Genomic DNA, 14,159 nt, shown 5'->3' with positions numbered 1-14,159 from the left:
AAAATTAAGAAATTATTTTTACTACAACGTAGGTATTGTGTCTGAAAAAGTGGAGTTCGGGGGTCGGCCCGGTCGCTATTTCAATTAATCCCATATGTTATGTCGTTCACTTTACGCGGGCCGCCGTGGGTTCAATTGACTGCGTAAAGTGAGGGTTCACTGCATATATCTTCCCATCTACCCTGTTCTCACACATATATACAGTAAAATCTCAACTATCCAGCACCTATGGGGATTGAGGGGTGCTGGATAGAGATTTTTTCCATTTAGTTGAACCTCACTCTTGGGATCCCCAATAAATCTTACAGTGCTATAGGCTGACCACGCAAATTCGTGTCATGAAAGTTAATTTTTCCGCAAATCCGTGCATTTTCATGAGAATTCCCCAATTATACCATATTTTTGCTTGTCTGTGCCTATTTGAGAAAAATAAAATTGTTTTGAAAGTTAAATTCATAAAGCTGCACGGGATTTGCAGAAAAACAGACTTTTTAACCACTTATTCCACTCCATTTTTCTTCAATTAAGTTACTAAATCTACTCCCTGTACTGTACTCTGAAAGTCCATTCAAGTACAGTATACAGTACACGGGGTCCCCAACTTACCTGATGACTTATTTTTTACTTTTAATTACGGTACTGTACAGTATTTTGTCATTCTATTTCTTCCTTTCTCTTAAATGGAGTGATTTTAGGATATGATATAGTGGGATTTTAAACATTGTTCAGTAAGTATGGTATACACATAACATGTGTTCCGACTTAAGTACATTTTCACCTCATGAACGTCCTCAGCAAAGTAACCCGTTCATAACCCGGGGCCCCCTGTACTGTATTATTCTCTGGGAGTCATTCTACCTGGCAATCACTGCTATACTCCAACAACCAATTAATTTACATTTCATATGAAAATTTAAAAAATCCTTGTCCGGTATTTTTTTTACAGGCATAACTTATTGAAAATATGATTGACATAAATAAATTATCCCCTTTACCTCTTAATCCCTTCACACCACAATTCAGCTCTTCCCTCTTTTCCAACCTGACATAGTACATGAAGTAATGAATCTATTGAACAGTACTTTCATTAATGTGCACATGTTAATATTTTATCAGAGAAACTTACAATCTGAAGAAGTTTTCGGGTTTTTGTGTGAATGCTCCAAAAATGGGAAAAATTCCTCTAGTCATGTCAAACTTAAACTGAGCTGCACCGACATCACTGAACCGTGTCTGCAGTATGACTTCCTCGTACACATACTGTTGAGAAAATACATACACATTAATAATACAACACAGTACACCAGGTTTTTTAGTAGTACTTAAATACAGGAATATACATTATACACACTGTAGCTCATTATCCAAAACAACTGATACATTCCCTGAAAAACCTCGCAATCGACAGTTAAAACCTTTAGGTAATATTTGGGATGGGTAAAATAGTTGCAGAACTTTAAATAAAAAAAATTACTGTACTTTAATCATTTCTTGTTAATATAAATCCTCAAAATATTAAAATCAGGGTTAGGCGATTTAAACTAAACAACGATTTTCTTTAATAATAATCTATTTTCTTGGTTTTAATAAGTTTTTGTTATTTTTTTATTACTTACAGATAGTTTTAATGATTTATAGTAGATTTGGAAAAGCACATGATAGGGTGAACAGAAAAGCATTGTGGGAGGCATTACAAGTGTATGGGGTAGGAGGAAGGCTATTAGATGCAGTAAAAGTATTCTATGAAAACTGTAAGAGTAAATGGGTGTTATACAGGGATGCGTTAATTGCGTTAAGTCCCTGTGGCTGTTCAATATAGACATTGATGTGAACTATTACAGTTGTACCCTGAAAACCAATGTTTCGTTAACCATCGTTTGGCATAACCGACGTTTACATATAGGGGAAATACCCAGCAAGTTTTGTTGAGTCTCCCATTGATCCGAAGCTTGGGATAGGAGCGGCAGAGCTGTTTTTTAACTCCCCGTCTTTTATAATCCTGAGTCCCCCTTCCACTGAGAACTACCCGGTGATCTCCCCTCCTGGCTATCAACATCCCACCTCCACCTCCCAGCCAGCAGGTGATAAGGACTCTATAGGGTGAAAGTGGTTTTAGACTTAAAGTTTTTCCATTATAAAATGTCACAGACTTGACTTAGCAGAATATAACTTGCACTGCTGGAATCCTTGCAAGATATCGATTAATTTGAGTATAATCATCTCTTAGTTTGATCAAGATATAAAAATATTAGACTTTTAGTTTAGTATGTTTTGTGTGTGTGTGTGTGTGTGTGTGTGTGTGTGTAGACACACACACACACACACACACACAAAACACATACAAATAAATGATAATGGGAAAATACTCACAAATAATCAGAAACAAATTTATTAAAAATGTGACGGTCTACCCTCAAGTCCGTGCTCTATTACTTTATTAATAAAGCACGGACTTGAGGGTAGAGTGTCAAATTTTTATTAAAATTGTTTGATTATTTGTGAGAGGATTTTCCAATTAATATTTATTTGTACTGTATGTGTGTCTACACACACACACACATACAGTATTTACAATACAGTCAACCCTCGCTTTACGCGGTCCCACTTTACGCGTTTCCACGTTTACGCGGTACCCTGCCGAAACCGGAATGCTCACTTTCCGCGGTGTGTGTACCCTTTTAAGCGGAGAGCGGCGCGAGCAGGGTGCGCACAAGGCCGCCCAGTCATCAAAACATTACCGAGTTCTTCACCCGCCACCCACCACAGCCGGCTCAAGTCAGTGATAGTGAGGATATGGACTTATATGGACTTTGAGGGGTTTGACAAAGAGGCCCTGCAAGCCTCTGTGGTGGATACTGATACAATTGATACAAGTGATACAGGTGAGGGCCAATAATCTGCCCTCTGCTTCGGAACCAACCCCCCCATCCCCGTGTGCCCAGCCATCTTTTCTACTAATGTAAGTGTTAAAAAACCTAATATTATTGATATTTCTCTTAATTATTAATTGTGTGTGTATACCATCAAAAAATTAAGAAGTTATTTTTACTACAACGTAGGTATTGTGTCTGAAAAAGTGGAGTTTGGGGGTCGGCCTGGTCTCTATTTCAATTAATCCCATATGTTATGTTGTTCACTTTACGCGGGCTGCCGTGGGTTGAATTAACCGCGTAAAGTGAGGGTTCACTGTACAGGTAAAAGAAATTACTGTCTCTAGAACGAATGTCTCCCTGTCCCAGCTGCGAAAATGCCAGCAACTTTAAAACTACCCACAGACATTCTTAGATACACCCAGGGTGTCATCCACGAATAACCGAGAACCGCAAAGTAAAAATCTGCAAACTTGGGGGGCATACAGTACATCATTAATTTATGGTAAGATTGCTGTCAAAATAAGAATATTTTGAAGCTGAACCTAATTCACATAAAATTCCAGGGTGTCTGTTGATGATGGGTTTTCAAGTAAATAACGGTTTTATTTTGTAATATTTTCAGTGTATAAAATTTTAGATAGGTTCTCTTTCATTAGCATTCTTCATTAGATGGTTAGAAAATTCCTTTTTTTGTAGGAGGTTTAGTTGAGTTCCTGGAGAGCATCTGTATTACTGTACAACAAATGGCTCTTTATGCAAAATTGGTTTTTGTGAACTTCTTTTGGAACACAACCCCTACAATGAGTACTTCACAACTTCTTGTCTACACTGATAACTTACCTTATTTAGTGTATCTGCTACAATCTTCCACAGTTGCATAAAAAGTGGAGCTGCAAGAACATCTCTGAGAGCATGGAGATGTCTGGCAAGCACTTCTAATAGAGGACAGATACTTGGGCTGAGTTCATTGATTTTGGTGAAGTCCATTGAGGCTCCTGGGTTCACTGTGTGGAACCACTTATCCTGCCGGTAAGGCTGGCTTCTGGCACGGACTTCACTGAAGACGTAGCTGGCAAGTGTACGAACCATCTCCCCCTCAATGTGTGTGTACAGTTTCATAGTTCCATCAAACACGGAACCTAAGACCTCAGTCAGTTGAGCCGTTGTTGGAACTTCTGCATTTACGTTTAGGGTATCAAGGGCATCCTGAAAAAAAAATCACTGGCTATATGCTACCATGTTTCTCACAGCTCACTATCACTTCATGGACCTATTATCAAACATTTGTTGGTATTATTAATAAAATTTACTCAATACGTATAGGTACCTACGGTATACACAGTACAAATACTTATTGGTACCGGGCATCATCACAAGGAACTGTCCAGTACAGGGATTATTTACATCCTGTGCACCAAATCAGCTGATGTTTTAGAGGTATTGTCTTTACATTGCTACTACCACAACTAGCTATCACTGTGTGGACCTAATGTCCATACAGTGTTATTTCATTTTTATGTTTATATATTTATGTTATTTTATTTTTATTATATTGTCTTATACATACATAATGTTGTTATACATGTACATATAGCTATTTATATATATATTTTGCACACACGTGGGACTGGCATGAAAAATTCGCAGATTTTGCTTTCTAACGGGGTCCACTTTAACCTAAACCCAGCAAGCTTTAAGGGAATACTGTATTAGGACCATTTTTTCATTTGTTCCTATGATAAAAACTACAGACAGTAAATTTACCCCATTTTCTATTTATCTCATCTCTCCATATACAACTCATTCATAAAAAATATTCCACAATCATCATTCATATCTTTTATCTTGTAGACACAAACCCTCAAGTGAGAAACACTGTGCACCTGAAATGTGTAATCCTAAGTCAACTGTCCTCAAATTAAAGAAAAATGACTCAAGTCTTACCTGTCTTGCTAGTAGCTCAGGGGATATGGATGAATTTAAGAGAGAGACATCAAGGGAATTAAAGGTGAAGGACCCAGGGTCATCTGGAGAGGTAGAGGACGCAGTAGTGCTGTCATAACTAGCTATTGCTGCACTTGTCTGCTCCTGAATATTACTAAAGCACTCCTGGTAGTACTGCATTTCCACAAAGAACTGAAAATTTTTATACAATGTTTATACTTGTTATCTACAGAAATTATAAATAAAAAATATTTCAGCACAATTAAGAAACCATGATGAGAGAAATGATCTGAAGTTGGACAAAATTACATCAATACTTTGGAAGCAACAAGGTACAGTATAGATGAGAACAGGTTATTTTGAGGTGATAACAGTGTACAGTACAGTAATTAAAATTGTACTTAAATAGACTTCATTAAAATCTCATAACTCCAAACTGTTTAGACTGTAACCAATTTTGGTCTCCAATCTGAATACGAGTAAGAACCAGTAGAGCAAGACCCATGTGGGGGTGTCCAAAATCTTGGTAATGAACCTGTCTTAAGATGCTTCACTCTTGGTAACTTAGAGTAGTTACATAAAAGTAATGATGCTCACACAGTTTTTATATGTACTTTTTTCTTCACAACATAACTACTTAAGTGTTCTTTCCACCAATTTCACGATAACGCTTTTCCAAATGATATACAGTACAAAAAATGCAAAAGATGTTTTCTCTTTTTGTATGCATACAGATTACTTGTTTTTGTTACACAAACCTTGGGTAATCATTTCTGAGACATGGTGAGCATTAAGTCAGTACAAGAGCAGTGTTGTCAGTGGCCACTGCTAAAAAACAATCATTACAAAATCCCACTGAACTGAACTGAATTCAATTGTATTAAGAGAAAACGGACTTGGTTGCATTTAATTATCATAAGAACACATGCATAAATCTTTATGGTGATCTATCAATCTTTAATACAGTAAAATTTAATGTAAATTTTTTTGGAATATTTTCAAAAAACCCAATTTCACTAACACATCCAACTCAACCTATCCCACCAAATAAAGGGCTTAGCTTACTGTTGACTATGTGCTGTACAGGTTGACCCTATTGGTGCATCTATATCATAATGTATCATAATATATATCATAATGTTAACTCTTTGCATGATCACTAAAACAATGAAGTGATGCTTTATGAGTGACGTGATGCTCGTGCTCACTATCAATAACGGTGAAATCCACTTGGTTTTTACTGAACAGCCATATAGTACAGTACTTCCATCCCATTTACAAATCAAGAATCTAACTCCTCTTATTGCAGTGTTTCTTAATCCACGTCCTGCGTCTTTCCTGAGTATCCTAACCTATATACATACATTATAAGAAGATTAAGCAAGTAAAACACTAGTTTACAAGTAACATACAGGAAGGTCTGCCCAGTCATGTAGTGTGGCAGTGATGTGGTGGACGGTGTTGAGGATGGCAGGGTAATGGGAGGTGAGAGGGTCTTGTCTCTCACTCTTCATCACCTGCAACACTCGCACCCGAAAGTCATCCAAAAGCTCGAGTTGTAGCTCCAGGAACTGTAACCTGAAATGTGTTCTACTCAGAGGAAGTTCAATCTTGTATTATGTGAAAAAATTAAGCAATAAAGGCTTGACAAATTTATTACTGTAGAGAAGAATGGACGAGTTTGATGGTTCTGGGTAAACACAAGAAATACACTCTGTCATGTTAGTAGAGTGAAACGGTATATATAATTTGTAATAAAAGTTTAAAGACCTGCTATAATAGTAGAGATAAGTTTATTTCTCTAGAAACAGGGCCGCCATTTGCAATGATGTCACCACTTACCCTGCAGATGACGCTTTCTATCAAACTCACAGTTGCAGTCATTGGTGTACAAAGGATGGCCTCTTACAGACCCCAAATGCCACATTCAGGTAAGTTTTAAGGGTGTTTTTTTATGGTCTAAGTCATGGACATTTCGTAAATGAAGAAATGTGCCATGAAGAGCTGCTTCAAACACAGATTGGATGGATATATGAGTGATAGAGGTTGGGTGTAAATGGTACTGCCCAGTATGGGCCAATAGGCCCGCTGCAGTTTCCTCCATTTTTATGTTCTTATGGACATAAAAAATCCCATGTTCACACCAACTCAGCTGTCATGTATTCTTACCTGGTAGAGTTTCTCTTTTTTTTCTATGCATGTACAGAGTATATCAGTACTAGATGGAGACATGAGTTAATTTAGAAGTACAGGGTAATGACATTGTCTGGACTTTGTTTGGAGGATGCCTGGTGCTAGCTAAACATGACAACATAGTGCTGTTATTGTTTTGATGATTCACTAATGAACCATTGGGATATATCATCATTTATATTAATTAATGGGTAAAATTTTACTTTAACTACTATAAGTATTTGGATGTAAATTTTAAGATTTGGGTAAATTTTAAGTTTTGGTTATCCCTGTACTTACACATGCAGACTATGTTTTTTTCTGGTGGTTTGCAATGTGTTATGAACAATTCTGACCTTCATTTCTATTGGAAATCACTAGTTTCGAGTTACCACCCCCCCCCCCCACTTACTGATGTACGTATGTTAAGGTAACCTTATAACTAATCATACCCTAACCTAACATATGACCTGTATTTTCTTATGTAATCGAAAAATGTTTTGCGACAGAAATCCTGAAGTGATAATGTGTCTTATTGCTTAAACTATTTAATCCCATAGTTAGAATCTTATGGTTCCCCAGATGAACAAAACCAAAATAATATCAATATTTTTTAGAATGTTTATACTATGAAATAATTATCGAATAATATTTATTTACAGAGCCGATCAGCCGAGACGGTTGGACAACTACATCCAGGGTTCATCAAGGCAGACAAAATTTTTTTACCAAAGGTAGATATCTTTATGATTGTAGAGTATTATAAAAAACTCGGCCATCCAGCTATGAAGCACGTTAAATTACATCTGTCATCTGATCATCTCAAGCCCATCCCCTGGCCATGGTTGTCCCTAGTCCTTCCACAACATTAAATATAGACATCAATGATGAAAACTTACATTTTCCAAACATGATATAGAGAACGATGATACTTGAGCAGTAATTTATTTTAACCTAAAAATAAGGTATGCCTGTGTATATCAACATTGTATATGGCCACAAGTCCTGTATTTCTGCTGGTAACAACACATACACCACAGCTGGCAGCCTCCCGCAGGGCGGCTCGCCCCAACCAGTGACGTCACAACCAATCACAGAGCTTTTCGCAGTCACGTGACTTTTTAACAACGTTAACCCTTATTTTTTACACTTTTTTGCCCAATTTATCTAAAAATATCATTCCCACAGTAAATTTAAGCGTTTTCTTTACTCATTGACCTGGCATCGTATGAAAAATTTCTGACCGTCAACTCGTCCATTACGAAAATTAGTTACAGATATAATAAGTAATAATAAGTAAAAGATTAGAGCTTGTGTTACTTTGAGTTTGCTGCAAAAAAGAAAATGAAATGTACCATTTTGGCAAACCTTGGTCAGCCATCAACTGAGAATAATTTGTTGAGTGAGGTACATGGATATTATCATCAAGAAAAGAATGGTAGATGAAGGCATTATAGAAGAAAGGTGTCACCTGTGTCCCGGCTGAGGAAGTCTCTTGTAGCGGTCAGTGATGCCCTGGAGGAGCAGGATCAAGCGCTCTCCACAGTGTGCTGCCTCACCACCCTCCACCGCTACCCAGGCTCCCTCGTCTGACACCAGCTCATCCATCAGCTCCTGAGCAACTGAAGTTTGGTACAAAAATAAAAAGTAAGATTCTAGTAACGTAAAAGGAGGGGAAATGAATCAAAGATGTTTCAATAACTGCACAGCATATGCAAGGTTTAAAACTAACGCACAATAGCACTAGACAAGTAACTTAGAAACTTTAAAAAGTCTTAGCTCGAACATCTTTAGTAATGCCTTCCTTATACTGTATACAGTTCCTCCACAACCATCCTGTAAAATTCACCAGTCCAGGTACAGTATACACTTCCTTGCTATGCTCACGATGTTGATCCAATAAACACGTTACTGAACGCTGGATGCCAATAACTTTATTATTTATGAAAATGGCTATTCACAATTAATGCCAGAAATATGTAAAAAGAAAAAAAATGAATTTGTGAAAACAGCAGCTTAAATTATCAAACAGACTGAAAATACTTACACTTTCTCTCAACATGTATCCAGCGTGCAAAGATACGACCCTGAGTCAAGACAGAGAGAACAGAGGGCTGTGAGGACGGGTACCCATAGGTCAGACTCATCTCTCTCTCAAAATTAAGTGTCTCTTGGACAGTGGAGCAGAAGATGTCATCATCAAACTGAACATCAGGAAGGTCTGCAGCCAACTTAATGACAACCAGGCGCACTAGACCTCTCATGAACTCCACCTGGGGAATAAATTAAAAAATGTTAATGCATGGCACAAATTAATTATTCAGTAACAGACTGAAAACATCTGTTTCCCTTAAGTTTAAATACAGCAACCATTATAGAATAATGAAACAACAAAACAATTTCAACATTAGTATTTTTTCGATAGAGAAAATTATGTAATTGTGTTATTGTAAGCAATCAGTTCCCATATGAATATTTATGCAGATCAACCAATGTTCTGTCTATAGATCTTATTACTAACTAAATAGGGTGGAACATATACTTGCAGGCTTACAATGAACTAAATTCTAACGTCTCAACACATTAATATGGGATTCTAATTCGTAGCAACAGGGTTTATCCATGTGTGCCATCTGTTACTGCTGATACCTATACATTATGACTCCATGCTAGAGCCATTATTACATTAAAAATATCTCACTTTTGCAGAAGTGTTTTGATGGCCGAGGCGATTTAAAACTGGCTGGATACGTGAGTTGAGGAAATTCTCATGGGCAGAGATCCACTTTAGGATTTGAGTGAAGTACCACTCGGGGTTTTCCCGACTATTTGTTGGCTTATTACCACTGAAGTGGAAAAAGAATCTCACCTGAAATAGAAACCAGAAGCTCAAAATGTAATCTTGGAAAGTGAAACCACATAGAACAGTTTGGTATTCATTTGTGTCCTAAGGAATATATGGTACAATTTCAGTTTTGAAGAATGAACAGTTTTAGAGTTAACTTATTAAAAACCTTCAAGCAAAACTTATCTTTCATACCTCTGGAATTCACTATAACTAATACAGAGTAAAAACTCACTGGTATATTATGCAAGATTTTGTATGTAGATATTATTCAAGCATGTTCCAGACAGCTACATACCTCCAGCGGTCTGACCAAGAGGTGAATGGGTAGTACTGGAGATACAAAGTCGGTCACAATTGCTGGAGAGGCGACTGGAGATTCTGGTCGCTTGGAATTCTCACTTGTTATATTATCTGTAAATTAGTAAAAATAATAAATCATCCCTTTTAACCCAAAAAGTAAACAATGAAATCCTAATATATTGCAGGGTTTCTTCACTACTGGTTGCATTAAAGCCATTACATAGGAAACAATTTTTTTTTTGCTGTGGTTTATCTGGATGTATTGCAGGAGCCAAGATGTAACATGAGTGGAGCACCCAGGGAGAGTGAGAGTCCATCTGTGGTTGGGTTTGTAAGCAGCAGCCAAGAGAAATAGTGCCAGTGAGTGCCAACCTCCTATATCATCTTGGTTCAAGAGCACCAATCAACAGCCATAAGCTCAGTGATTAGAAGGTAATCAGGGGTTATTTACAAGCTATACTTTAACATGTGATGTTATAATTATGTTCCTCCTGATAGTTGTGGGATACAGTACGGGTATTTGATAACAAGTACTGGGTGAGGGTAAAGTACAGTACATACCTGGGACAGCTGTACAGTACGGGTACATTTGACAGCTGTAACAAGTACTGGGTGAGGGTAAAGTACAGTACATACCTGGCAGGGACAGCTGTAACAAGTACTGGGTGAGAGTACACAGTCGCTGGAGGGACTCAGGGGAGGCTGGTGGTTGGTGCACAGTGTCGTTGCCAGTGGTGAAGGGCCACTTGATGGTCTTCAGTACACCTTCAAACTCACTAGAAATAAAATGGTTCGAGTCACCATGTAAACCTTTATGATAACCTACTGTAAGAGTTGGTTAACAATGTATATCTGTACTAACTGTCCACATAGCTATATGCTGACTAAGCCTATCATTGTTTCAGTAAAAGAAAGGATTGTGTACAGTACAGTAGTTACATAAAATATTAATGATATACTATATGATAAGACCATGAAGGTGTGCCCAATGTGAACTAAGCTTTGTTTGTTTCTTCATAATATGTGATTAAAACCAGAAATATCATTTGTAATCACTCAGTGTTTAATACATGTAAGAGTGTGTGTGTGTGTGTGTGTGTGTGTGTGTGTGTGTGTGTATAGTTATTAATATCACTACTGTACTGAGTTTGACAGAGTAAATGACATTTATCACCTAATTATAAATTCATTGTACAGTATTAATCATACCTGGTGAACCTGAGGGTGAAGACTTGATGCCAGTAGAGAAGAGTGTTGGTAACAAAAGCTACCAGGTTCAAGCAGTGAGAGCCTTGTACAGCTTTTGTTGTGTCCATGAGTCGACAGTACCCCACCAGAGCCTGACCCTCAGCACCAATATGAAGTGCTGCCTCTATCTCTTTACTGTACAGGTACAAAACACATCAAAGTTTAGTTATAAGACTGAAAACTGCTTCTACACAGCTAATTATTAAAGCTATGAATGGGTTGATGTTTTTCGGTATGATAAATAGTTATGTGAACCAAACTAGTGCTGTAAATGATACACACTATGATACTGTATTTACATTGAGACAATCTTTTGTGCATAGCTGAGGGGTAATTTCAACTTATAAATTCGTGAAAATATAAACATATCATATTTACATTCTAATTAAAGTTGTGTTTTATGGAGGAGAATAATAGTAACAAGACCTTGCCAATGATTACAAAACAACTGTGTCTTTACCATTTGTTACTACTCCATGCATGCATTTTCAGATGCTACTGATATAGTTTACACCCTTATTCTGGTACAAACTGTCACTGTTTGACATTTCAAACTGCATTCAGGAGAGTAAGAAAAATGCAGATGAAACATACAAGAACTGAAGTAAGAAGAAGATGAAGAAATAACGGTTGCAAATGATACAAGGGAGTTGGGAATACGGTAACAAGATAGGAAACACAGGACTATTAGGTGTGGGAAGGAGAAGGAGCCAAAAGACCAACCCCAAAACAGCTGAGATCATGAAGTCAAAAGAAAAGACAATTTGTGTGCTCACTAGAGGATGTTATACTATATACTTTTAAATGATGTAATAACAGTTTCCCTTACCTCTGCTCATCAACAGCAGATACAAATTCCTGGTACAATTTAACACGCTCTAATTCCCTCACTTGTCGAACTCCTGGTCCTATGTCATTCAGAAGGTCGTCATATTTTTGTGTGTGTGCGTTGGCCTGTGGATTGATGTGAAAAAGGAATATATTTCAATCAAGTCAATTATATTTATACTGAACATACAACAAAATGAAAGGTTTGATTACATTACAAAGTCCATTAACTACACAACAGCACGAGATTTATATCAGGGTAATATATTCACATGGTTCCCAGAGTGCTAAGAGAGTTGTGCAACAAGCTTGCCGAGCCCCTGAAGATCCTGTTCTGTAAATGCCTGGATGAAACAAAAGGTCCCCAGTGATTGTCACTCCACGAACAACTATAGACTGATGAGCCTGACCAGCATAGTATGTAAAGTACTTGAGAGCATTATCAGAGATGCCACAATGGAACATCTACAGTACTACGAAACAACCTTGTAAAGCTGTTACCCCTTGTGGAGTAACAGCTTTACAAGGTTGAAGAAGCCACAAGCCCAGATAACCTATGAATGCCCGCCGATACGAACGAGGTTAAACTTTAAATTTACAGCATTTTATTTACCCGAGGACTTTTTTTTTTTTACTTTCATTTACTGTATTTTGTCATTCTAGTTCTTCTTTTGTCTTAAATTAAGTGATTTTTAGACATATATAAGGACTTAGGCTATGATATAGTGGAATTTTAAAAATTGTTTTGTAAGTACAGTATGCATATAGCATGTGTTCTGACTTACGTACATTTCCAACTTAAGAACGTTTTCAGGAATGGAACCCGTTCATAACCCGGGGACCCCCTCTACTGCACTGCACTACTCACTTGTTCCTGAAGGTTGTTACACTCCTCTTCAAGACTTTTCTCTTTGCTCAGAGCCTCTTCAGCTGCCTTCACTGCTTTTGTGATCTTGTCTGGAGCTTCTGTAGTGGCAAAACGCAACTGAAAAATAATTATAAAATCAATGTTGTCTCTGGTAATTTATCAATTAGGTAATTCCTTTTTCACTTCACTGGCATTTTTTTTAACAAAGTAGTGTACAGTACTACATATCTTTTTATAACATGACAAACATTGATCTCTGCTTCCTCTCCTCATTAAACTGTCTCTTCCTATACTGTACATGTATTCCATCTTCTGGTCACCCTCTAAATTTATTATTGAGTACCCGGTATTCATTTTGGAGAGCTGTGAATACTGTATTGTACTTCCATTTTACTCTGCCTCTCAAAAGTAGTATAAAACTTCATATACTGTACAGCACATGTACTGGTAATTATTGTAAAATTTGATTTTAAAGCAAGAAATTATGTAATTATTTAAGCATACACAAAAAAGGTCATAATTGACTCGCAACAGTTGAAATTCTTCGCCTTATTTCTCTTAACAGAATGTGTCATCGGGTGAGGAGCTACTAATAAACCCTTGGCTTTAATTGGCTCATGCCTAATGCATTAAAGTATGTGCAAGGAATTGGTAATTAGTGCAAATAATGGTAAGAATTACAGAGTGACTCACCCTCTTCTCCAACTCATCCCTGGTCTTGGTCAGCTCTTCAACCAACTCAGAGACCTTCTCCAGATTCTTGAGATCATTTCCAAATATTGAGTTCAGCTGCTGCACTACTGTGTGGCTGATCTCATCTTCATCCACTAGGGAATCTAAACTTGGTGTCAGCTCCAGGGTGGCCATCATCACCTATTTTATCTTAGCATGCTTATCTTATATGATACTGTACATTACTGTTGTTATATTTTTTACAAGTACTGTTATCACTTACATACAATACAATATTCACCAAAACACTTTAGTACAACAAGTCTATAAACATGTCCTTGATATGACTCATACTGTAGTACTGTAAATACATAAATCCTCAACTCTGTTTTCTAATTTCCAATAA

General features: G+C 37.2%; 1 protein-coding gene across 2 annotated transcripts in view; it reads right to left on the bottom strand.

Moving 5' to 3' along the window:
- LOC121875319 (RAD50-interacting protein 1-like) overlaps positions 1-13,955 on the bottom strand; it is a 29,693-nt gene extending 15,738 nt beyond the window's left edge. For both annotated transcript variants that reach the window (XR_006090580.1, XM_042379812.1), the window contains exons 1-13: positions 13,775-13,955; positions 13,082-13,198; positions 12,215-12,339; positions 11,347-11,520; positions 10,774-10,913; positions 10,133-10,248; positions 9,691-9,858; positions 9,037-9,262; positions 8,461-8,611; positions 6,230-6,395; positions 4,818-5,009; positions 3,714-4,079; positions 1,127-1,260 (exon numbers count right to left, since the gene is read on the bottom strand). Coding sequence is in view for 1 of the 2 variants with exons in the window: in XM_042379812.1 (XP_042235746.1) it covers positions 1,127-1,260; positions 3,714-4,079; positions 4,818-5,009; positions 6,230-6,395; positions 8,461-8,611; positions 9,037-9,262; positions 9,691-9,858; positions 10,133-10,248; positions 10,774-10,913; positions 11,347-11,520; positions 12,215-12,339; positions 13,082-13,198; positions 13,775-13,951 (2,252 nt within the window). In the remaining variant the exon portion in view is untranslated. The remainder of the gene's footprint in view (positions 1-1,126; positions 1,261-3,713; positions 4,080-4,817; positions 5,010-6,229; positions 6,396-8,460; positions 8,612-9,036; positions 9,263-9,690; positions 9,859-10,132; positions 10,249-10,773; positions 10,914-11,346; positions 11,521-12,214; positions 12,340-13,081; positions 13,199-13,774) is intronic.
- Positions 13,956-14,159: the final 204 nt, after the last annotated feature.

The sequence above is a fragment of the Homarus americanus genome, unplaced genomic scaffold, assembly GCF_018991925.1.
Source record: "Homarus americanus isolate GMGI-L3 unplaced genomic scaffold, GMGI_Hamer_2.0 scaffold56241, whole genome shotgun sequence".
Classification (NCBI taxonomy): Eukaryota; Metazoa; Arthropoda; class Malacostraca; order Decapoda; family Nephropidae; genus Homarus; species Homarus americanus.
The sequence above is the reverse complement of the archived record's forward strand: the minus strand, read 5'-3'. Positions and strand labels throughout refer to the sequence as shown.